Genomic DNA, 24506 nt, shown 5'->3' on the forward strand with positions numbered 1-24506 from the left:
TTTATATATTTTTGGACAAACAATTACCACCAATTATGAGCCACCACTAATTTCTAATTCAAGGGTAACCAAATAGTGTAGGGTTAAATAAGGAGACCTGCATTATTTTAATTATCCAAAGCTCTTCATTGAGCAGATTGGAAAAATAGTGAAATTGGATAATGACTGGTTAAACATATACCCTAAATACTTTAATAATTTGCAAATCTTTTACTTTTGAATTTGGAGAGAGAGAAATGGAGTATAGCAAAAAGATGAACTGATAATCAACCTTGTTTTTTATTATTTTGATCCTTGTTACTAGGAAATTCTGGTGAAAGGAAGCATTGAACATACTGAGCTTTCTGAAGACACCTGCAAAAATTAAAGCATTTTGATTATCATGGAGAATTACAGTGTACTAATGGAACTTGGGGAAGGATCGTTTGGTAGAGTCCTCTTAGTCCAGGATAAAAGCACAAGACAGAAATATGCAATGAAAGAAGTCAGACTTCCCAAGGTAACTACTTCCTTCCCTAAATTCTTCTCTTTTACCTATATAATCACACTAGTTAGAGCAGGGCTTTTCAACCTTTTCACCCATTGTACCACTTTTAGGATATGGCAACATCCGAGTACCACCAGTTGCCAACCAAGGTGTCACAAATTTGATGACCGAAAAAGAAAAAAAGTGATGAAGTACAGGTAGTTCTCGAGTTACAACAGTTCGCTTAGTGACTGTTCAATGTTACAATGGCATTGAAAAAGTGCCCCCCCAAGCCACAGCCGAGCAAGATGCCTGTCCGCCCGGCAGTGCTCTTCCTCCTGTCCGAGGTTTTCATTGTTGTGAGCATTTTTATATTTTAACATGGCCCTGGGACACTGTGACCGTCATAAGTATGAATCCGTTACCAAGCATCTGAATGTAAATCACAAGACCCTGTAGATGCTGCAACATTCCAGCTGATTGGCGCTTCTTCTGGGCTCAGAAGCGCCAGGATCAGCGCCGAGCTCCAGCTACAGCCTGGTGCTGATCCTGGCACTTCCGCTGAGCCCTGACAGCCCTGCAGCTCCAGCCATCTCTCGCTCAGGCTTGTGCGGTGCTGCCACCGGTTCAGATCATTCCCCTTCCCCACTACCACTTTTCTAGGATGGTCGCGTACCACCTGCTAGGTGCCAATGTACCACAGGTGGTACCCGTACCACTGGTTGAAAAGCCCTGAGTTAGAGCATTGCAATAGTAGTCAGTTGGCTTTCAGGTGCAATTCAAAGTGTTTGTTGCTACCCTTAAAATTCTTTATGGTTCAGGATCAAGATATCTGTGGAACCACCTATTCACTAATAATATATTGCTTGTCCAACAAGAATATTTTTATCCACGTACATTTGCTTGAAGAATGCTACTTTCAGGGATCATGGAAGTAACCTAGTCTAATAATTTCTGGTTTAAGATTATGCCCAAACCAAACCTAGGATACCTAGGGATTATAGTTACAATTTATGTCTTTCATCTGAGATGGAACCTTTAGCTGATCCCCATTTAACAACTAACATTTCCTTCAGAGGTTTGGTTGGTGATAAAGCATAGGACAACTTTTGCATTAGTGGTGCCCAATACGAGGACCTTGTTGCCTCAAGAAATTGCTCTGCTCTCTTTAACTTTCTCTGTTCTGGTGGCAATCTTGCCCCCGTTCTTTATCCAATGTTTGTTTAATTTTACACACTGATTGATTCCCTTTACTAAACGGAATGATTAGTTCTTTGTGATTTTTCTTCTTCTTGCTATTGTAAATTTCTTTTGAAGGATGCTTTTACAGTTGTTTAAAAATATTATTTTACTGTATTCATAAATATTAAGCCACTTTGATGAGCAAAAGCAAGAAATGAAATAAAATAAGTAAAGTATAAAACAATGATTTTTTTTACTTATAAGTAATATATTTTTAGTCTGTCTCCAATATAGAAAAGTCCTGGAATGAATCCATAATATTGGCTAAAATGAATCACCCAAATATTGTGATGTATGCAGACTCTTTTGAAGGTAAATAAGTGCATTTTAGTAATTAATATTACATGTTGTTACAGTTGCATTATTCAATTTGCTGAATTGCAAATGTTTTTTTCATCTTGATGTTTACTGTTTGATACATTTCACTTGATGTAATACTAATGTATTTTAAAATTATTTAAAAATTAGCTGATGGACATTTGCATATAGTGATGGAATATTGTGATGGTGGAGATCTCCTACAAAAGATTAAATTGCAGAAGGGGAAATTGTTTCCTGAAGATACAGTAAGAATCCAAATATATTTAAATTTTTAAATAATTGAGATGGAAGATTTTGATGACTGTTGGGAGAGGTATTCATAGGCTGTGGAGAAATATCTCTTCTTTATTAACACTCCTTGATTTATTGTTGTAGTCATAGCAGTAAACCAAACATGTTTTTAAAGTGGAGCTAAATATAAAGAACATAAAGTAAAAAGGATAACTTTATAATGATTGTGCCACTGATAGCCCAAAATCAAGAGTCTTGCATCAGTTTTTTCCAACTAACCAATTTTATTAAGTGGCATATGCTTTTGAGAGCCATAGTTCTCTTTATTAAATAAAATTTGTTACTCTAGAAATGTGTTCCATACTCCTAAATTTTAGTTTCTGCAGATAAATGCAGCTCTCCTTCTATAATGTCACTGATATAGAGTTTCTTTATACAATATTATGTAATCTTTTATATCAGCCATGGCAGATCAGGCTGAATTCATAACTTTTTACTTGAAAATAAATATTTTTGCTTGAAAAGTAAATATTTTAAGGAATGAATATTTCAAAACTATATTTTGTTTTTTGTTTTATTGCACATATATTGCATGCCTGTATTTGTAAAAGATGGGTTGTTTTCATCCTTTGGAATCTGGAAATGTACTTTAACTCCTATAGATGGTATCCACATAGACATCTTTTGATTTCAGACTTGAATAAGGGTTTAATTAAACATTTTTAGATACAGTAAAGTATCATTTCTATGGTGGAACATGTTGCAAGTAGCTCATAGTAATCCAATATAAAATTTCTTTGACATTACTCAGGTTCATACATAAACAAAGAAATGAATTAGTAGTATTCACGGTACTAGTACAGATTAGCCATAGAATATTTTAAAGTACTTGCTTGATTTCACATATTGTATTGTATCAAATTGTATGGTTACTGACCAATATAATTGTAGAATACTTGCTCTTTATTTCTTTTATAGTTCAGTTAATTTTCATGTGCTGTGTTTTGTCTTTCTCACAGATACTTAAATGGTTTGCACAGATGTGTTTGGGTGTAAATCATATTCATGAGAAACGAATATTGCACAGAGACATCAAATCAAAGGTCATTGGAATCTCCTCAGTAGATTTTATTATAAAATTACTACCAGGCACCTTTCTTTTTAGAAAGCTGAAAACGATAAAACTATCTCTACTATAAATTTCAGTTTAGTATTACTTTAACTATGTACACATATTTATATGTATTCTTTTTCTTCATCAAACTACTCACGTACCAATGACAGGGTACCGGTATGTTCCAACTCTATTCATGCTCACTGGACTCCCTTATTGACTGATCTTAAATAAAGTATTATGTTAATTGAAATAAATCAGTAGCTTTCCTACTGCATATCAAGGCATAAACCTTTAATATCAGGTTGATCTATGCCCCATTAAATTCCAGTTTGTATAATAGTGCAGAGAGTTGGTTGCTTTCTGATAAATGAGTGTGTTATTACTGGTAATATACACTCTGGCAGATGTTCTAGTGTTGGAAGTAAAATCTGGTCCTGTTCCAAGCCGGGAGAAAGATGCTGGAAAAATGGATTGAAGGCAGGCTGCAAGGTTTTTTTGGAAATTTAGTAGCCAGAAACAACAGTGACTGCAGCATGTGTCTGGGGTGGATGACAAAATAGGGTTGAGAGTAGGTGGGCTTTTATACATTCTATACATTTTATACATATGTCCTTTAATATTTTAATGGCTGTTGCCAGATTCCTATGGGGTCAAGTAGGGGTCATAGCTGGCTTTACAGGCAAAAGGGGAAATGCAAATCCTGGGTGTTTTATTTGTCTGAGCTAATCTTGTCAGTTTCAGCTCCTTGCCTATGGTGTTGCCTATTCAAAGTTTCTGCCTGCTCTTTGTTTATGAATAGAGTGACCTAGCACTATCCATCCTAAAGACTTGGCCCGTGGTGGTGAACCTAATGGTATGCGTGCCACAGGTGGCATGCAGAGCTGTCTCTGTAGGCGCATGCGCTGTTGCCCCAGTCCTAGGCTTCAGCTGGGTTTTATAAAACCTTTTCGCTTTAGGCCTCCGCCATTGTGTGCAAAAAAAAAAAAGGTTCAATCAATCAATCAATTTCAACTTCTCACGGGGGAAAAAATGTTCTCGCAAAGTTGGAATTGATTGATTGAACTTTTTAGTCCCACCCAGTCTGCCGTTACTACCGTAGCCATGCTCACCCAATTGGCCACCCCTACCCAATGGGCCACGCCCACCCGGCACCCGACAATACACAAGTGGGTTTTTGGTTGCAGTTTGGGCACTTGGTGTCTAAAAGGTTCGCCATCACTGGACTAGCCTCTTCAGGTTACTGCTTGAGGCTGTTTACTTATAGCAGGAAGACTGGGACTGCTTTCTGCCTTTAAGATGTTTCTCCTCTTCTCTGTTCTGCCTCTTTTTAATATTAGTTATAAAGAATATTTTATTCTGGGGGGTGGCTTTCCTACACTAGAAGCAACCATTCATTCAGTACGCTCCCTAAACATCATCTCAAAATTCTAAATGTGCCCCCAACCTCCAGAATAGCCCATCATTACCATATTATTTGAGTCTATGCTCACAGTTAAATGGAGGCACATGCTTTAGCCAATGACATAAGTACAGAGATTACTTGAATTCCATTTGTGTCAGACTCATCATTGAAATAAGTTAATTCCTTTAAGGTAATTTACTAAGGGAGATTTCTGTTTAAGCCGAGTTGGGACATCATGATTAATATTTTGATATAATGGTAATAGTAAGAAGAAAGCAAAGGCAACTTGGATGTAATCCCAAAACATTTGGAGCCACTGGCATTGACAAAGATAACTATCAGTCAATTGCAATAGGCAGCTTCACTTGGAACAGCTTATATTCTGCAACGATACCTTTAACAGTATCAAGCAATAATATCTGCCTACCCAAGGGCCTTGAAAGGGACTCAGTAGGTGGATAAAAATATGAAATCCAGGCTAAACATCTGACTGAGTGATGAACCAAAATAATGAAATGTATTGATTATATTTATTAATGATTCCTAAACTAGAACATGGAATTAAACATGGTATATACTATTAAATAAGGCTGATGCTATAAACACAGATGGTAATACAAGGAGTGAAATCTGTCTGTTTTATTTCTGTTTCATAATATAGAATGTATTTCTCACACAAAACGGGAAAATAAAACTGGGAGACTTTGGATCTGCAGTTCTTCTTAAAAGGCAAGTATATGTCAAGTTGTGTCTAGAAATCTTTTTTGACTTTTTAAAAAAATATCTTAATAGTTGGCTGCTGTTGGAATATTCATCTGTTCATCACTAACATTTATATTTGTTTTTGGACTAGCCCCATGGCATTTGCTTGTTCATATGTAGGAACCCCTTACTATGTGCCTCCAGAAATTTGGGAGAATGTGCCATACAACAATAAAAGGTAAAAATTAATTGAAGTCTATAAGAGTACTGATATTAAAACTCTGTAATGTTGAAGAACTAATGGAAAAATTGTATTTAGTGTTCACAATTTGAGAACATTACTCAATTTACAAACATGATTCAGAACTAAATATTTTTATGCAGTTGTGGCAAGGAATAACTGATCAAACTAAAAAAAGAATTTTCTTTAAAATATTTTTAAATAATGTAAGGGGAATGTATTCCATGCAAAAGATAATTTCATAAGGCAGGTTTTAATAACCTCAAGTCTGGGAAGATCGAAACAGCATGTTAGAGTTAGTGCCCTCCGAAATTTATAAACAGTTATATAAATAACTTGCTTATGTGAAGTGGGGCCTGACTGCTCAAGAAAGTGTTCTTGGGTGGACAGACAGATCCTGTTGGACTGTCTGATTTTTAATATGTTGTTTAAATTACTGTTGTTGTTAGCTGCAAAGTTGTGTCCGACCCATCGCTATCCTATGGACAACGTTCCTCCAGGCCTTCCTGTCCTCTACCATCTTCTGGAGTCCATTTAAGCTCACGCCTACTGCTTCATTGACTCCATCCAGCCACCTCATTCTCTGTCGTCCCATTCTTCTATTGCCCTCAATCTTTCCCAGCATTAGGTTCTTCTCCAGTGAGTCCTTCCTTCTCATTAGGTGGCCAAAGTATTTGAGTTTCAACTTCAGGATCTGGCCTTCTAAAGAGCAGTCAGGGTTGATCTCCTCTAGGACTGACCGGTTTGATCGCCTTGCAGTCCAAGGGACTCGCAGGAATCTTCTCCAGCACCACAGTTCAAAGGCCTCAATTCTTTGGCGCTCAGCCTTTTATATGGTCCAACTTTCACTGCCATACATTGCAACTGGGAAGACCATAGCCTTGACTATACACACTTTTGTTGGCAGGGTGATGTCTCTGCTTTTTAGTGTGCTATCTAGATTTGCCATGGCTTTCCTCCCCAGGAGCAAGCGTCTTTTTCTTGGCTACAGTCCCCATCTGCGGTGATCTTGGAGCCCAGGAAAATAAAATCTGTCACTACCTCCATTTCTTCCCCATCTATTTGCCAGGAATTGAGAGGGCCGGATGCCATGATCTTGGTTTTCTTAATGTTAAGTTTCAACCCAACTTTTGATTCATCTAGCCCTGCCTTTCTCATGATGTGCTCTGCATATAAGTTAAATAGGCAGGGCGACAGTATACAGCCTTGCCGGACTCCTTTCTCAATTTTGAACCAGTTTAAATTACTAAGTCCATGTTTATAGCTCATAAGTAGGAACTCCTGTCTTTAGTACCGTATTTTCCAGCATATAAGATGACTTTTTAACCCATGAAAATCTCAAAAGTCGGGGGTCATCTTATATGCCCAGTTGTCTTATACGCCGGAAAATAGTACATAAATCAATTGAGCGCCCCCGTTCTTGCAAAGCAACTTCAAGCCTCCTTAGTCCAGTGCCTCCTCCAACGTGACCCTCCCTTCCCACCCCCAAGAGCCTCTAAGCCCCTTCCCCTCCCCCTTGCAAACGCCAGACCCTGGGAGCGGCAGGAAGCCCCTCGCCCAAGCGGCATCTGAGCATAAGCAGAGCGCGCCCTGCTACCCACTCTCTCTCCCGGCAGCCTGGACAGCGGTACTTGGTGGCCTGGCGCCCCTCTCGACCGCAGACCACGCAGCGGCCCTCGCCAGCCAGCCTCGGCATGGCCGCCCCAAGCCCGGCTGTCCAGCGCATCTTCCGGGCCCGCCTGGCCGACTGCCTCCCGGGCGGGGCTTGACTCCAGACGCGGCGGCTGCTCCGTCTGCAAATGCGCTCTCAAAGCTGGATCACGCTCGGCTGTGCAGGCTGCCGAAAGGCAGGGACTCGGAGTTCCCATGGTGGTTGCGGCTTCTGGTGTGCCGTTTGCAGAGTCAGGCCTGGAAGAGTGCGTCGTGTGAACGCAGCTCTTGCATGTATTCCAAAGGGTGGGTGGAAGGAAAAGCCCCTTTAGGCTTCAAAAGGGCGGCTTTGCACCATCTGCATCAGACGGGGCTGAATCGGGCTTGTGTCGGACACTTGGCAACTGGCATGTACCCGTATTTTCCGGCATATAAGATGAAAAATCTTGAAAATCTTCTCAAAAGTCGGAGGTCGTCTTATATGCCCAGTTGTCTTATAGGCCAGAAAATACATACCGTATTTGAGCTTTTCATTCCATCTATTAACTTTTGTTACATTATTGTATAACCTTTTAATCCGTGACCATAACAGGTTTGATTTGATTTCACCAAGTGATCATAATCAAGTGATCTTCTAAATAAGAGAATTAATTAATTAATTGATATAATAGCAATCTTCCTTTCCTACATTTAAGGACTAGGCTGCCTGTAAAAGAATCAATAGCACAGGAGAAAATTACAATACAATAACTAAAAGGTTACTATTTGGAATGCTGGCAGCAAATATTACAATTATACTTATTCATCCCTCCCAAATAAACTTAGAAGGAATGATGCTACTTCTGAAAAAAAAATAAGCTTAGTCTCACTCAGAATGAACTTTGATATTGAAAAGAGTAGTAATAGTAACCAAGGGAAATTTATCTTCTAGTACCGTAGTTTCCGGTGTATAAGACGACTTTTTAACCCATGAAAATCTTCTCAAAAGTCAGGGGTCGTCTTATACTCCGGGTGCTGAAACTTTAGGGACAGGGCTGGCTGGAAAACCTGGAGCGGATCTTCCATTTAGTCTGCGCAGGGAAAGAGGGACCAATTGGAGTAGAAGCTGCAGTCTGTGATTTTTTACAGGCTGGGGTCTGGGCGTCTTTCCTTCTAAAGTTGAAGAGCAGCTGTAGGCAGGTGGGGAGTGCAAGAGCAACTTGAAAGGCAGGTGGGGAATGCCGTAGCCAGAGCAGCTGCTTAGCTCTAAGGACACATTTGACTCAGGAACTGGGCGGGCTGGCTGGAAAACCTGGAGCGGATCTCCCATTTGGTCTTTTTTTAAAAAATCCCATTTATATCCCGCCCTTCTCCGAAGACTCAGGGCGGCTTACAATTTAAAGCACAAATCAATGTGCTTAGCAATAGCCTTCATTCTATGTATATACCTGCTTATTAGAGCTTTCACACCCCCCCCCCATAAGCAGCATTATTACAAAGTCAGCTTATTGCTCCCAACAATCTGAGTCCTCATTTTACCTACCTCGGAAAGATGGAAGGCTGAGTCAACCTTGAGCCTGGTGGGATGAGAACCTGCACTAATTGCAGGCAGCTGGTGTTACGTAAGGCTCTGCGCAGGGAAAGCTTTAGAGTGAATTAGGAAAAGTGAAAAAGTGAATTAGGAAAATAGGAAAGGTTACTGGAATTGGGTATGTGTAGTTTAACGAAGAGAAGGGTGAGGGGTGACATGATAGCAGTGATCCAATATCTCAGGGGCTGCCACAAAGAAGAGGGAGCCAAGCTATTCTCCAAAGCACCTGAAAGCAGGACAAGAAGCAATGGATGGAAACTAGTCAAGGAGATAAGCAACCTAGAACTAAGGAGAAACTTCCTGACAGTTAGAACAATTAACCAGTGGAACAACCTGCCTCCAGAAGTGGTGAATGCTCCAACACTGGAAGTTTTTAAGAAGAGACTGGACAGCCATTTGTCTGAAATGGTATAGGGTTTCCTGCCTTAGCAGGGGGTTGCACTAGATGACCTCCAAGGTCCTTTCCAACTTCTTCTTCTTCTTCTTCTTCTTCTTCTTCTTCTTATTATTATTATTATTATTATTATTATTATTATTATTATTATTATTAATTTATTATTAAGTTTAATCCACTTGCACTGTTTTATGTTTACATGTTTGATGACAAACAGCCTTATGTTTATAAGTGACAGTTTTCCTACTAAGTACCTGCATGTCATAAGCATTTGAATTAAAATTACCATATTAAAATCAAATCTGATGTTTTTTTAATTTTTATTTGGTGTGCGTTGGAAGAGGGGTAGTCTTATACGGCGAGTATAGCCCAAACCCTATAATTTAACAGGAAATGTAGAGGGTCGTCTTATACGCCCAGTTGTCTTATACGCCGGGAAATACGGTAATAAACTTGAATAGGGACGCGGTGGCTCAGTGGGTTAGGACGCTGAGCTTGTCAATCAGAAGTTTGGCAGTTTGCCGGGTCGAATCCCGAGTGCCGCATAGCAGAGTGAGCGCCTGTTACTCGTCCCAGCTTCTGCCAACCTAGCAGTTCGAAAGCACGTAAAAAATGCAAGTAGAAAAATAGGGACCACTACGGTGGAAGGTAACAGTGTTCCGTGCGCCTTTGGCGTCTAGTTATGCCGGCCACATGACCACGGAGTTGGAAACGACTAGCATGCATGTGCAGGGGAACCTTTACCTAAGAAACTTGAGCAAGATAAGATTTTCTCTTCACCTTCCCCATGCTGTCCTTTAAAGTAGCTCACTTATTCTGCCATAGCTCACTTATTCTGCCGGCAGAATAAGCTTGAGCTCATTTGTCATCATGTCTAGTTGCATTTTAATTTCAATATGTAGATTTGCTATTGGAGAAAAAGAGACCTAACAATTGGTTGGGTTCAAGAGCCTATTTAACATTTTGTTCTGTTTTCTGCTTCACAAGGCTTTTATTGCTTCTCTCTTCCAGTTTCTCCTCATTATAGTTCAAAGGGGAGAAAGTTATTTATTTGCATTTATATACCGCCCTTTCAGCTACCCCTGGTTCCTACAATTCTTTATTTTATTATGTTAAACTTTTATGGTGATTACAACAATTATGAAGCACTGCCTCATGGTTTTGCAGTATCCGACATTCTATCTGACATGGTTATTTTTAGATTTAGATTTTTTAGATTTTATTAGATTTATATACCGCCCTTTTCCCATAGGACTCAGGGCGGTTTACAAGGTGTTTAAAACATCAATACAAAAATTAAAAAACAATTAAAAATGATTAAATTCAGTCCCTGAAGTAGAAATATAAAACCCTAATTAAAACTCTCAGCCTGGGCCGGAAAGCTCAAAGAGCCAGGTCTTCAGGTCCCGGCGAAATGAGCGAAGGTCGGGGCCAGTCCTAAGCTCAACGGGCAGCTGGTTCCAAAGGGCAGGCGCGCCCACACAGAAGGCCCTCCCCCTGGGTGTTATCCGCCGGCAATCTTTTATTCCTCATGCAGCACTTTAGGAACAAAAAAGGGAAAAAACCCCTCATAACTTATTTTTATCAAATGTCATGCTAATTGTGATCTTAAGCTAATATATTTAAATCTTGCTTTTCTAGTGATATTTGGTCTCTGGGTTGTGTTTTATATGAGCTGTGCACCTTAAAACATCCTGTGAGTATTCTTTTTTCCTGTTTTATTTCCAAGAAAAGATGCAGTTCCTATGTGTTTTATCCCCAGTGAGCAACACTTTAATTTTGTGACACATACATACTAGAATGTGTATAGAACAATATAATATAGCTCAATCTAACGACACTAATAATTGGCCCTATAGGCCACATAGTAAATGTGTAAAGAAAAAAATGAGATTAAAAAGCAAAAAATACAGCATATCATAGGTGTCAGCTTTCATATCAGAGATGAAAACAAATCTTAACTCCCCGGATATTAAATCCCATATTCAGAATGTTTTTGAGCAGAAATCTCATTGATCTGAAAGACCTAGGTTATTTTTAATTGTAGAGAAGAATGAAATCAAATACCAGAAAATACCTGCCTAATTGCAGGAACAGCTTTTAAAGCTTATGTGCTGCATAGGTCTGTGCTCCAAAAAGTAGAGTCTCAATAAAGTAACTTTTAATTTCATTTAAAAATAAATAAAAATTCTTGGCTTTTTCCTCATACTCAAGGCTATGAAAGGCTTCTGGGTGATGTTGAAGCAATGGTTTGCCCAAGTTTAGGAATCAATGGTTTCTGTTGCACTGCCTTTATTCCTGACTATAGAATTCTTACTTCCAGTGTATCGTGTACACTGTTAGATCATGAACATGAATTGTGAAAAGATGATATGAATGAATTTTTGTAGAGTTTTTAATAAACTAAAAATGTTAATACTACTAAGCTCTATGTTTTTCCTGTATTCGTTCAATTTAGTTTCAAGCTAAGAGTTGGAAACATCTTATACTTAAGATATGTAAAGGATACTACAATCCGCTTCCTTCACACTATAGCTATGAACTTCACTATTTGATAAAGCAGATGTTCAAGATGAATCCCAAGTACCGTCCATCAGCTAGTACAATTCTTGCAAGAAAATGCCTGGCAAAATGTATTGGACAATCTTCATTACCAGAGGTAATAGCATACAAATGCTATTGTATTTAGGTTGGAAGTAGGAACGGTGCTTCATGTCTCATGTGGGCATACTTGCTGTCCCTACTGACAGCTCTTTAGAAAGCTATAGCTTTTCCTTTGTAGAAACAGTTACCACAGTCCTTCCAAAAATGTGAGTTAAGGAAACACTGTCTTTGTATGAGTTCCTCTCTCCAAGTTTCTTCTCCAAATTGAATGGGCTGTTTGGGTCATATCAAGACATGCCCCAAACTGCCCATTCCACGGCATTCTGGACCAGTTCTATGAAGTCTCCAAGGACAGCCCCGTATGGAATGGATTACGATCGTCTTAAGTATGAGATGATTAGTGTGTGGGTTATTGTTTGAAGAGCCTCCCAGTCTAGGAACAAGCATCTCTGGTGCGCTGGTTGTAGTTGGGTTGAGGCCCTTTTGGCCAAAGCTACCACCTCAGGAACTCTTTGAGCAGGAGCTGTGAGATAACTCCAGATTGCGCAACAGTTTTAAATGGGGAAGTCCAACTCAATCCCAATCTAAAAAGTCTCCAAATTTAGAAAGAGGGGCACAAAAATCCACAGACATTTTCTTTTGGCAAGATTGAGCCTGTCTGTATCTCCACATCCAGATCCACATCACCTTCAAATAAAGGACATCGATGGCAGCACTTGGCCTGCCCAAGGTCAAGGTGGACTGGTATTGTCCACATATTGATAGCAGTCCCCAAACAAACAGATGAGGCCCCCCAGGGTTTTCCTGTAGAATGGGAAGCAAGAGTGCATCGAAGCTTGAGGCATCCCACAAATGAGGGGCTTAGTATGCGACCTCTCATCCTTGCTTCACAGTGTTCCTGCAGATATTCCTCCCCAGCAAGATCATGTCATCTTAAACTGGGCTGGTAGATCACTATTGGCATATAAAATAAGGGTGGAGAAATACTGATGTTTCAGCATTCTATCACCATAGCATAATCCTGAATATTTGCATTTGCTCTTTGTCTTTTTTTTTTTAAATTCCATTTATATCCCGCCCTTCTCCGAAGACTCAGGGCGGCTTACAAGCTTAGCAGTAGCCTTCATTCTATGTATATGCCTGCTTATTAGGGCTTTCATACACCCCCCAAGCGGCATTATTACAAAGTCAGCTTAATTGCCCCCAACAATCTGGGTCCTCATTTTACCTACCTCGGAAGGATGGAAGGCTGAGTCAACCTTGAGCCTGGTGGGACTCGAACCTGCACTAATTGCAGGCAGCTGGTGTTACTTAAGGAGGCATTAGCCCACTGCTCCACCAAGGCTCTTCCCCCAACAGTGCTCAGGAGTCTCTTCTGAGACTTCATTTTCTCAAATTTTAACAGTGAATTTCACTTGGCATTTGAGATCAATACTCTTTTTTTTCATGCTTGATAGCATACAATTTAATTACTGAATAGTTGGCATTCAGAAATGTGTTTCTTTTCCTGATAAAAAAGGAATGTATTTAAATGACTCACTTTTTTCCAACAGAACAGGTTTTTCTTTCCTAATTTTCCTGAGAGAACAGATAGATTTTTCTTTTGTCTTACTCATATGCAGTTTTTACATCTGCTCAAGAGTTTTAAGGATCCTCCTGAGCAAATATAGTGGCCCTATGTGGAGGGAACATAACAGCACAGGAAAGTCTTTTTATGTAAATGGATGCTTACTCATATAATACTGAACATAGCATGACCCCCAACTTGTATTCAGGTTGTTCAGTTAATAATAATATCTTCATCTTATGAAGGAGGGTGGTACGTATGCGGGAAGCAAGAATAGTTGTTCAGAAACAGAAGCCATCTCCAAGAGCTTCAGTGAAATGGAACTGAAGAAAACAAGCATGGATCAAAAAGGTACATGTTGAATTTAGAAACTATCTATTTGGGGACCGTGATGTGGAATTAGTTTTCATAAGGCTGTGTGGCTTACACCTGTGTAGATGATTAAAGCTTCTCTGACAATGCAGCCCTAGGAGCATTTCATCAGAATTCAGTGAGAGTTGCTTCTGAGTAGGATTACACTTTCTAACAATAAACAACAGATTACCAGATTGGTATGTATATCATAGGGACGCGATGGCTCAGTGGGTTAGGACGCTGAGCTTGTCGATCAGAAGGTCGGCAGTTTGGCGGGTCGAATCCCGAGTGCCGCGTAACAGAGTGAGCGCCTGTTACTCGTCCCAGCTTCTGCCAACCTAGCAGTTCGAAAGCACGTAAAAATGCAAGTAGAAAAATAGGGACCACTACGGTGGGAAGGTAACAGCGTTCCGTGCGCCTTTGGCGTCTAGTCATGCCGGCCACATGACCACGGAGACGTCCTTGGACAAGCGCTGGCTCTTTGGCTTTGAAACGGAGATGAGCACCGGCCCCTAGAGTCGGAAACGACTAGCACGCATGTGCGGGGGAACCTTTACCTTTACTTACTATGTATATCATAGTGGAGATTTTTTCAAAAACCTTTACCTTAAAGTTCTTTACTTTCTTACTTTAAGTATATTTTAATGTTTAAAAGCTTTTTATTATGGGGACAGGGTTATAGAAGATAAAATCTGAATTGTGTGAGCAAAAGATCACTCAACAAGAATTTCTTACCTACTTTCTGAAGATATCTGTTCTTTCCCAATACATTTTTCAAAGTCTCAAACATTTAGTGCAGATAACAACAATTTCTACAGTGTTAGGGCCACAAATTAGCCTCCTGAATGCCATCACAAATTGTCATATTTTTGGCCCTTTTCCAGTATTTGTTGACCCTTTTTGTGCTTTAGATTTTAAAGGCAGAAACAGGAGAGGGAGACAGTGCTATCATTATCAGTCTTAATCTTACCTCAGATATGGCTAAAATTACACCACAAAATTTGACCATTTTTTTTCCAGTCAGTGGCACGATACTGGTTCCTGGGGGTCCACAAATAGGATGCTGGAGGTACCTCTGCAGGTTGGTAGGAAATAAGGGTTAATATGAAAGAGTCACTGTTCTTTCCACAAAAGCATTCTTTTTCAAGGGCCTAATCACATTTCAGCAATACAAAATACTATACTGATTGTTTGGAGGTAGAGAATATTTGAGGATTCTACAAAATTTTCCTTTCTTTAAAATGTTTTCCCAAATACTGTACTGTACTGTTTTTTTCCAGAACTTCATAGAAAAAAATGGGAAAAAGGAGGATCCAGCACAGTGATCAAAATTTTAGAAAATGCACCTTTACTTTCTTCCAGTATTGCAAACAAGGAGGACACAGGTAAGATAATATGCATATTTATTTGCCTATTATACATTATTTGCCATTTTAAAGACGGTATTCTCCCCTAATCCTTCCCCAATAATCTCAGCTTGTGTAAGAGACAAAGAGGTGTGAGAAGAACCAGTTGGATGTTGAATGATAAACTGGCAGGGCTCCATTCTCTGCATAGAATGAAAACACAGATGAAGTAGTGAGTGAGTTTGCCTCATAGGCAAAATTTCAGACATCTTCAGCCAAGCTCTCCTGGAATTACCATTTTTGACTTGCATATTTTTTTTATGTCAGTGCACCATGTAGAAAGAGAAAAAGGTTCCACAAGCCTGTGGGTGAAGAATCCCAGATCTCTCTCTAAAGTATTTTAAAAAGCTGTGAGAAAGGGATATTGTTTTGAAGGAGTGCAGGGAAACCAGAAGGAGAAAAGAGTTTTGTTTGATTAATTAGATAATTTTCCATTTACTTTACTTTTACTTTTACTTTACTTTTATTAAATTTGTATACCGCCCTTCTCCCGAAGGACTCAGGGCGGTTAACAGGGCATATATAAATAACAATACAAAAATTAAAAAGGAATTAAACAAGTGCCCAATTAAAAATTACAATAACAATAAAAGACCCATTAAAAACCCTAACGTTCCCCATCAGGCTAGACCAGCTAGTTCAAATAAGTGGGTCTTCAGACCGCGCCGGAAGGAGCGAAGGTCCGATGCCATCCGGAGCTCAACCGGCAGTTGGTTCCATAGCGCCGGAGCGCCCACAGAGAAGGCCCTCCCCCTGGGGGCCACCAGTCGACATTCCCTGACCGGAGGCACCCTGAGGAGGCCCCCTCTGTGGGAACGCACAGGGCGGAGGGGAGTTGACGCCGGCAGCAGGTGGTCCTCGAGGTACCCCGGACCCATGCCATGTAAGGACTTGAAGATCATAACCAAAACCTTGAATCTCACCCGGAAGACAACTGGTAACCAATGTAGCTCGCGGAGCAAAGGTGTAACATGGGAGTACCGGGAAACTCCCAAGACAACTCTCGCGGCCGTATTCTGTACCAGTTGGAGCCTCCGAGTGGTCTTCAAGGGAAGCCCCATGTAAAGAGCATTGCAGTAGTCCAGGCGAGAGGTCACGAGCGCATGAGTGACCGTACACAGGGCATCCCGGTCCAGATAGGGCCGCAACTGGCGCACCAGGCGAACCTGGGCGAAAGCCCCCCTAGTCACGGCTACTATATGGTCTTCCAGGGTAAGCCGTGAATCTAGGAGGACTCCCAAGTTGCGAGCCCTATTTAGGTTGCCCAGAATGTTTTACTAATTTACCTGGAAACAGTTTTTGCCCTGATTTGGGAGAATGATACCAGACATCAGAATGGTGGGAATGGTACTAGAAATTAACTCCAGAAAACCATATCAGTTTTAAGTTGATGCTGTCTTCCCAAATCTAGGTGGGTTTGGAATTTGCTTGGTTTATTGTCATTTGTTCCCAACTTATCTGCTACTTTTGGCATCTTTTTGGGAGGACAGAAACCAAGAGTAGGGTAGAAATGGTAATTCCCAAAGGGTTCAGAAAGCTTGGATTCATTCTCAACTGAGATTGTTTGGTTGTTACCCTTTTTTGATGATATATATACTGTGGACAGTAGACAGGGCAGAGACAGGTCATTCTCTGTCGGTAAAAATCTTGAACTGGGATTCCTTAAGAGATATGTTACAAACGAGGCCTTAATGATTATTTAGGTTGACTATCTCACCACAAGCCATGTTGTCTCTTGGAGGTTCAGCACTAACCATTAAAAGGTGAGTCTATTTGGATACTCTACATCAGGTGTCAAACTGCCGGCCCGTGGGCCGGACGCATCATGTGGAAGCCGTGTCCACCCCATTGCCAGCAATGGCAAAACTCTCCCGATACGTTGCGCGACATCACGTGACGTAGTGAGTTTGACATGTCTGCTCTGCATTATCCAAGAGCCCATTTAGGCTTTTCAAACATTTGTGATTGAAAGTGAATAGTAAGAAAACATGGTTACATACAGCAGTTGTACATTTAGAACTGCAGTTTCAACATCGATGGCATAGAGCTGCATCATACGTTGATTTATTTCATTTTGGGGTGGTTGGTTTTTGTCAGATTGGGATGACATACAGTCCTCGGATTTTCCATACTCAAAATCTTTCTGTTAGATATACTAATGTGTATTTAATTTGAAAGATGCTAAAGCATGTGTTTTAGAACAATGAATTTAGGATAGTGAATTAATTGTGCCCACAATGGGTCAGTTAAAGTGTACTTTCACTCAAAAGATAAGCATGCTTTCTTACCTATACCTTGGGATGGTTCACTAAACATACAGTACCTAAATAAGTTGAACGTAGTTCTGCTTGTCCACGACCAAAATGGGAATTACTTATTAAAAAGAAAGAGTTTCATTTTTTGTGATCTTATTTATGGTATGTAGTATTATAACATTCTTTTTGGAAGCTTTCTGGCAATAGTTTAAGGTGGTTATTTGAAGTTCCATAGTTTGAGATAGGAAAAAGGACAATTTCTCCAGTAATCCCTATGTCTGTCCTTTTAATTAGGTGGCTGTGTGAGAAAATATGATGAAAACATCACACGTAAACAATGGAATAAGGAACCTTCACAAACTTTGATGAATATTCTTCATAAGGCTGATGTAACCTTAGCTTTTAAGACATACACAATCTGCAAAGCAGGTAAATCCTTTTTTTTTTCTCCTCATCATAGTGAGGTCCATTTTGGTGTTCTTAGAATAGGTGCTTTTAGCATGTGATGTTCATGATTTGGTGATTGGGAAGGTCTTACAAAAATGAAATTAGACTTTCTGAAGCTTCAGTGAACCAGCACAGTTGCTGTGAATTTCAGCTTTGAATTCTCTGGATGGCACCATCAGTGGGAAGGTGGAACCGTCTTTCAACATTTCAGCTGAACTGGGGTGGCTGGTCTTATAACTGTACTGAATGCTCTTCTCCAAAATGGCAAATAGAGGTTATAATGGTGGCAGCAAAAAGTGGTGGAAAACAGTAAATGTGGCCACAGTGGAGCAGCAGAAGAGTGACCTGTCAACTATTCTTGAATGCTGCCCAGAGAGTCGTTGTTAGGTAGTTTGTCAATTATAGCAGAGCTGCAGAAGACCACTTTTCTTGGCTGCAGCAACAACGAACAATCTTTTGCCTGCTGTTCCAGAATGAACTGGTCTACCTGCTGTCACTACCTTCTGAAGTTTTTTAGGATAAAGATGTGATTAAACCTTGGTGCTGAGTCTCGGTGGGACCTGGAGTTAGCTGGTGGTTTTAATATGGTTTGTGCAGGCAATGGGGATTATAGCTGCTCTGGATGGGAGATGTAAAGAAGGGATGCGGGAGGGTTACCTTAGCAATAGAGTGCTTGTTTGATGGTTTCTTTTCATTTGCTCATTGGTTTCTCCTGATGAGAATAGGGAGTCGGATTGCTGGTGGACGAGGAAATAGTGGGAATTGGCAGGTTGCGTTGAAGTGCTACGTGAAAAAATAAGGGAGCAAGATACAGTTTTATGGATTTTCTTACTGATTTTTAAAATGTCTGAATGGAAATAACCATGAACATTTGCATTGATTTTTAAATATTAAAGCCTCAGGTGACCTACTGAGAGGACCACTTACAGGAGAGAACAGCGCATCGGATGAACCAGATGGTGAAACTTGTATGGAGGATACAGAGAGATTTGAACCTAGATCAGATGAAGAAGACACGTATGTTGAAATACAGTTTGAAAAACTAATTGTTGGAATGCTTTTCTATTTTTCTTCAATGCAAACGTGTCTCATAAAAAAAACCAGTTGTAGCGTTATACCATTTTTGGGTTGTATTTATCTACTTTGAGATCTCTCCTCCCCCTTTGCTCCCCAATTCTGTTTCAATCAGCAGAAGTCTTGTCACTCAGTGTGATACATTCCTAATTCAGTTTAGGAGCAGGTATACTATAATAAGTTTTTTTTAATTGAAAAGTTTTAAAATACATTTTCCCTATAAAACATTTTATAAAAGTTCTCTCTTAAATTTTGAGCTTGTGTAAATTTTACGTTCCTCACCCAAATCTTTTCCCACGTGTCCATTGTAATAACTTCTTGGATATTTTGAGCCCATTTTATCATACAATCTTTAACCAGTTCTGTTTCTGAGTCAATTTCTATCAATGCAAGATATATCCGTTTGATATGTGCTGGACCCTGATTTCTAATTTGCTTTATCAGATTTTCATCAGTCATTGTAAAACCAGTTTTCTGATCTTCTTTCCACCTGGCCCGTAGCTGAGTATATTGAAACCAAGTTTGAATAATCTTCTCATCTCGCAAGAGGCTGTACGGTTTCAGACACCAAACATTTCTTTCCAGGCTTAAAATCTCCTTATACGTAGTCACATCATGTTTAAAACCAACATTTATATTTTCTATTGCGTGTTTTGGGATTTCCCACAATGGTATCTTACAATCTAGCTTATGTCTATACTTCTTCCAAACTCTCAACAATGCCTGTCTTAAAATATGCACTTTAAACACATTATCTACCTTCTTATCAACAAATATGCATGCCAGCCAAACAACAAGTCGTGGCCCTCAAGATTTAATAATCTCTCTTGTGTCAAATTGATCCAATCACTTATTCCTGCTAACGCAGCAGCTTCATAATATAATTTAAGATTGGGCATTTTAAGACCACCTCTTTCACGAGTGTCCTGCATAATCTTAAGTTTAACTCGTGGCCTTTTCCCTGCCCAGACAAATTTGTTGATACTTCGCTGCCATTCCTCCAAATTAGAATCTTTCTTAAGAACCGGTATCATTTGAAATAAGAATAAAAATTTAGGCAGGACATTCATTTTCACTGCTGCAATTCGCCCCAGCAAAGACAGTTGCAATTTTTCCCAGCTCCCCATTTCTTTTTGAATTTTTCCCCATAATCTTTCATAGTTATTTTTATATAACTTTGTATTAGAGGGTGACAAAAACACCCCCAAATATTTGACCCTCTTGACAATCTCAAATCCAGTTAATCCTTCTAAAAGGGCCTTTTGCGATGCTATCATATTTTTGGCCAGAATTTTAGTTTTTTGTGCATTAACTTTAAATCCAGAAACCTTCCCATATTGCATTATTATCTCCATCAGGTCCACAACAGAGTTCTCCGGCTGGGTCACCGTAACAACCAGATCATCTGCGAACGCTCTCAATCTATAATCCTGATCTCTAATTTGTATACCCTTAATTCTTTCCGAGTTCCGTATTTTTATCAATAATATCTCCAATGTTAAGACAAATAGCAAAGGCGATAACGGACACCCTTGCCTTGTGCCCTTCTCAATATTACAAGCTTCAGTCAAACTATTATTAACTATTATTCTATACTATAATAAGTTATATGCAGAACAAATTCTGGATCTTAAATTTTATGATACATGAATTTCATGAAATTATAGCCTCTCTTAAAAAATGAAAAATGCAAATCATCATAAGTGATATACCATACAGTGTATGGTATATATACCATACAGTGCATGACATTTGAACTCATATCTGCCTTTTATGTAAGAATACATTGTTGCTACATATTTACTATTCTGTATTTTTAAGGAGCCTTCTAGCACAGAAAAGTATCTGATCAAATAGGCAGAATTAAACAGAGAACATAAATATTTGTTTCAGACATTTAAAACTTTTCCCAGAGAAAAATAACCTCTGTCTTTCAAGCACATACATTATTCCAGAGGTCTTCAAACTCGGCCCTTTTATGACTCATGGACTTCAACTCCCAGAATTCCTCAGCCAGCATGCCTGGCTGAGAAATTCTGGGAGTTGAAGTCCATGAGTCATAAAAGGGCCGAGTTTGAAGACCTCTGCAGTATTCTATATGCATTTTGACTGTAACGGACAACAGAACAGATTGTACAGAAAATATAGAATAATTTTAATGGTAAAATTACCTTTGGGGAGTCCCGAGGGTTTCTAATCGGAAAATACATGTATTTAGTACTTATGAATTTCTTTAAATGATAATTTCCCTTTCCTCCACTTAATTATTCTTTATATTTTCATAGGGATTTTGAAGCAGAAGACGATCCAGACTGGATTTCTGAATTGCAAAAGATGATCAAACCAATGGAACTGAAGAAAGAAGTACCAATAAATAATCCAGTTTCAGTGCAAAAATATTGCTGAACCATTTCAGAAACTAGCAGCAACAAACTAATTGACACATGATGATTTCAGATATATTTCTTTGAGGAAGCAAATTTAATTTGGGTTATTTATTTTTTTGATGAAAAAAGGTATAGCAATTAAATTCTTCTTAGAGATACTAAAATAAGCATTTTTTTACATAGAATTCTTTACTCAGTATAGAAATATTCTGTCAAAATCAGAAATATGTCAAAATCAGAAACATACCATGTTAGAGTACAGACTAGGGATTAGCACATTCTGAGAGGGGTGGACTTAAAAGTGGCCAGGCTTCAGGGAAGATTGAGTCTGGATGTCAGAATATGGCAATATCTAAATAGATACTAGCATTAATTACAACTCATCTTTTTATTTGATTGTTTTTTAATTGTTTTTTAATTAATCATTTCAATTCTTCCTAATTTCCAAAATGATATCTTCTGGAACCATGTCTTTCATCAGTATGATTTCAGGAGCCATGTCTTTCATCAATTTCTGCTTCTTATTCTTCAGTTATATAAACTTAATTCATTGATGCAGTTAGGGAGCTGGTGCTTGGAGAGCCCTATTTATCCTAGATAGGAAATCCAAGGAGGCCTTGGCCAGTTGATTCATGGCAGGATAGATGTTGGCAGCATAATCAACAAACAAACAACCCTGCCATTACATTGGTGTCCTATCAGAATTTTTGCAAAAGAATGTAGTTATCCCTCCAAGGACTGCTTATTTGTTTATTTCAAACATTTATATAGCTTCTCATCTTGTATTAAATTCTGGGCAGCTTACAGTTGTTAATAAATATTGCATTATTAAATATATAATAAAATTAGTATGTAATTTTATTTATTACAATTAGCATATAGTTTTACTTATATATTATTTAATACATTATTTAATTTACTATAGTTACCTTAAAATAGCTTCAATTAGTGCTGATCATCGAATTTATGTATTAAATTTAATCTAGTAAAAATCAAACTCTTTCAGACTCTTAATGTATCTTCCTTAAACTGGATCTCAGTAGATGTTTTGAATTTCTTTCCATCTTAGGCAGCCTAGTTGATCATGCCGGATATGAATTATGGAAAAGAATTGGACTAGATATGTTAACTTTAAGCCATGATGTCAAAATTACATATGCCTACTGTTATGCAAGGGACGCGGTGGCTCAGTGGGTTAGGACGCTGAGCTTGTCGATCAGATTGTTGGCAGTTTAGCGGGTCAAATCCCGAGTGCCGCGTAACAGAGTGAGCGCCTGTTACTCGCCCCAGCTTCTGCCAACCTAGCAGTTCGAAAGCACGTAAAAATGCAAGTAGAAAAATAGGGACCACTATGGTGGGAAGGTAACAGCGTTCCGTGCGCCTTTGGCGTCTAGTCATGCCGGCCACATGACCACGGAGACGTCCTCGGACAAGCGCTGGCTCTTCGGCTTTGAAACGGAGATGAGCACCGGCCCCTAGAGTTGGAAACGACTAGCACGCATGTGCGGGGGAACCTTTACCTTTACCTTTACCTTACTGTTATGCAAATAGAAAGTGGCTACATTTGTTTAATGTACATAAGAAAGTTGCATTGTGTAATTGTATATATGTTATTATTTATCCCCTCCCACAGATGCTCATGATTAGACATTGCCCCTTGGTATTAAACCTTGTGGTATAAGTCTGAAAATGTTTCAAATCATTACTTTACACAATTGGTAAGCTGCTATATGTGTTTGATTTATATTTTAGTAATACGGTAGTTATGGAGAGGGATTGTTTTTGTTAAGATAACTACCTAATTGAAAAAAATCTTTTAGGCTCAAGCATGCAACACATACAAGATTCAATATGAATGATTACAGGTGACCCCAAAATCTGAATTTCCATTGTTCTTGCATATGAAAGTTCATGTGTTCATATGGTTATCTGCTAAAAAGATGTCAGTGAAAAAGGCACAAAGCTAAAAATCTCTTTTTTGGGGGGCGGGGTACATTCAAGTACCAAAATATGTATTGAACAAAAATACATATTATTTCATACAGAATATTATACTTTAGGGATTATATTCTTTTTATATGAATTGTAAATGCTAAACTAGTAAAAACTCCAATAAACGTTACAGCTTTTGAAGAAGGTTTTGCTGCAAGAGACTCCCACCCCCAGGATACCTACCGAGTTGTTAAAAAGAAATACATTTTGATGAAATTTTTTAAAAGCTGGGCTCTCCCAGCTTTGGTGACTTCCAAACGTGAAGATGCTTGGCAAGCAGAATATTGATTTACATTTTCTGGGAGCTGAAGCTCGTGCCCAGTTTAAAGTACAATAAGTTAAAACCTTCAATTATCTGGGAGTAACTTCGGTTTAAACCAAAGTTAATATCTATTCACTGTGTAGCTTGGCTAAAGCAAGATGCTGCCCTCTGCATTTTGTTAGGTTATTACGAAAGTATGAAGTAATTGGAAATTTGAAGGGGGTGGGAGATCAACGTGAGGTGGTGTGCAAACTGAGCTACTATTTTCTACAAACGTGCCCTTCAGCCTGATACCTACTAGTACTGTAGCTCTTTTCGACTATTCTCCAAAGCACCTGAAGGCAGGCCAAGAAGCAACTAATCAAGGGGAGAAGCAACCTAGAACTAAGGAGAAACTTCCTGACAGAACAATTAAATCAGTGGAACAACCTGCCTCCAGAAGCGGTGAATGCTCCAACACTGGAAGTTTTTAAGAAGAGCCTGGTCAGCCATTTGTCTGAAATGGTATAAAGCAGGGGTAGGCAACCTCGGCTCTTTTATGACTCATGGACTTCAACTCCCAGAATTCCTGAGTCAGCTACGCTGACTCAGGAATTCTGGGAGTTGAAGTCCATGAGTCATAAAAGAGCCGAGGTTGCCTACCCCTGGTATAAGGTTTCCTGCCTGAGCACGGGGTTGGACTAGATGACCTCCAAGGTCTTTTCCAACTTTATTATTATTATTTATTATTATTATTATTATTATTATTATTATTATTATTATTATTATTATTTATTTTTATTATTATTATTATTTATATTATTATTCATTATTATTATCATT

At 39.1% G+C, this 24506-nt stretch overlaps 1 protein-coding gene across 1 annotated transcript; it reads left to right on the top strand.

The window, feature by feature from the left end:
* The first annotated feature begins 303 nt into the window (after window positions 1–303).
* On the top strand, window positions 304–21564 carry NEK3 (NIMA related kinase 3). Its single transcript, XM_083357049.1, has 13 exons — window positions 304–499; window positions 1927–2020; window positions 2177–2274; window positions 3280–3363; window positions 5441–5508; window positions 5633–5719; window positions 10978–11032; window positions 11795–11995; window positions 13753–13858; window positions 15142–15246; window positions 17817–17951; window positions 18866–18986; window positions 21329–21564. Exons 1-13 carry the CDS (start codon window positions 383–385, stop codon window positions 21447–21449), a joined length of 1392 nt encoding a protein of 463 aa, XP_083213175.1. The 5' UTR covers window positions 304–382; the 3' UTR covers window positions 21450–21564.
* The last annotated feature ends 2942 nt before the right edge of the window (window positions 21565–24506 follow it).

This window comes from Vipera ursinii (genome assembly GCF_947247035.1).
Source record: "Vipera ursinii genome assembly, chromosome: 1".
Taxonomy (NCBI): Eukaryota; Metazoa; Chordata; class Lepidosauria; order Squamata; family Viperidae; genus Vipera; species Vipera ursinii.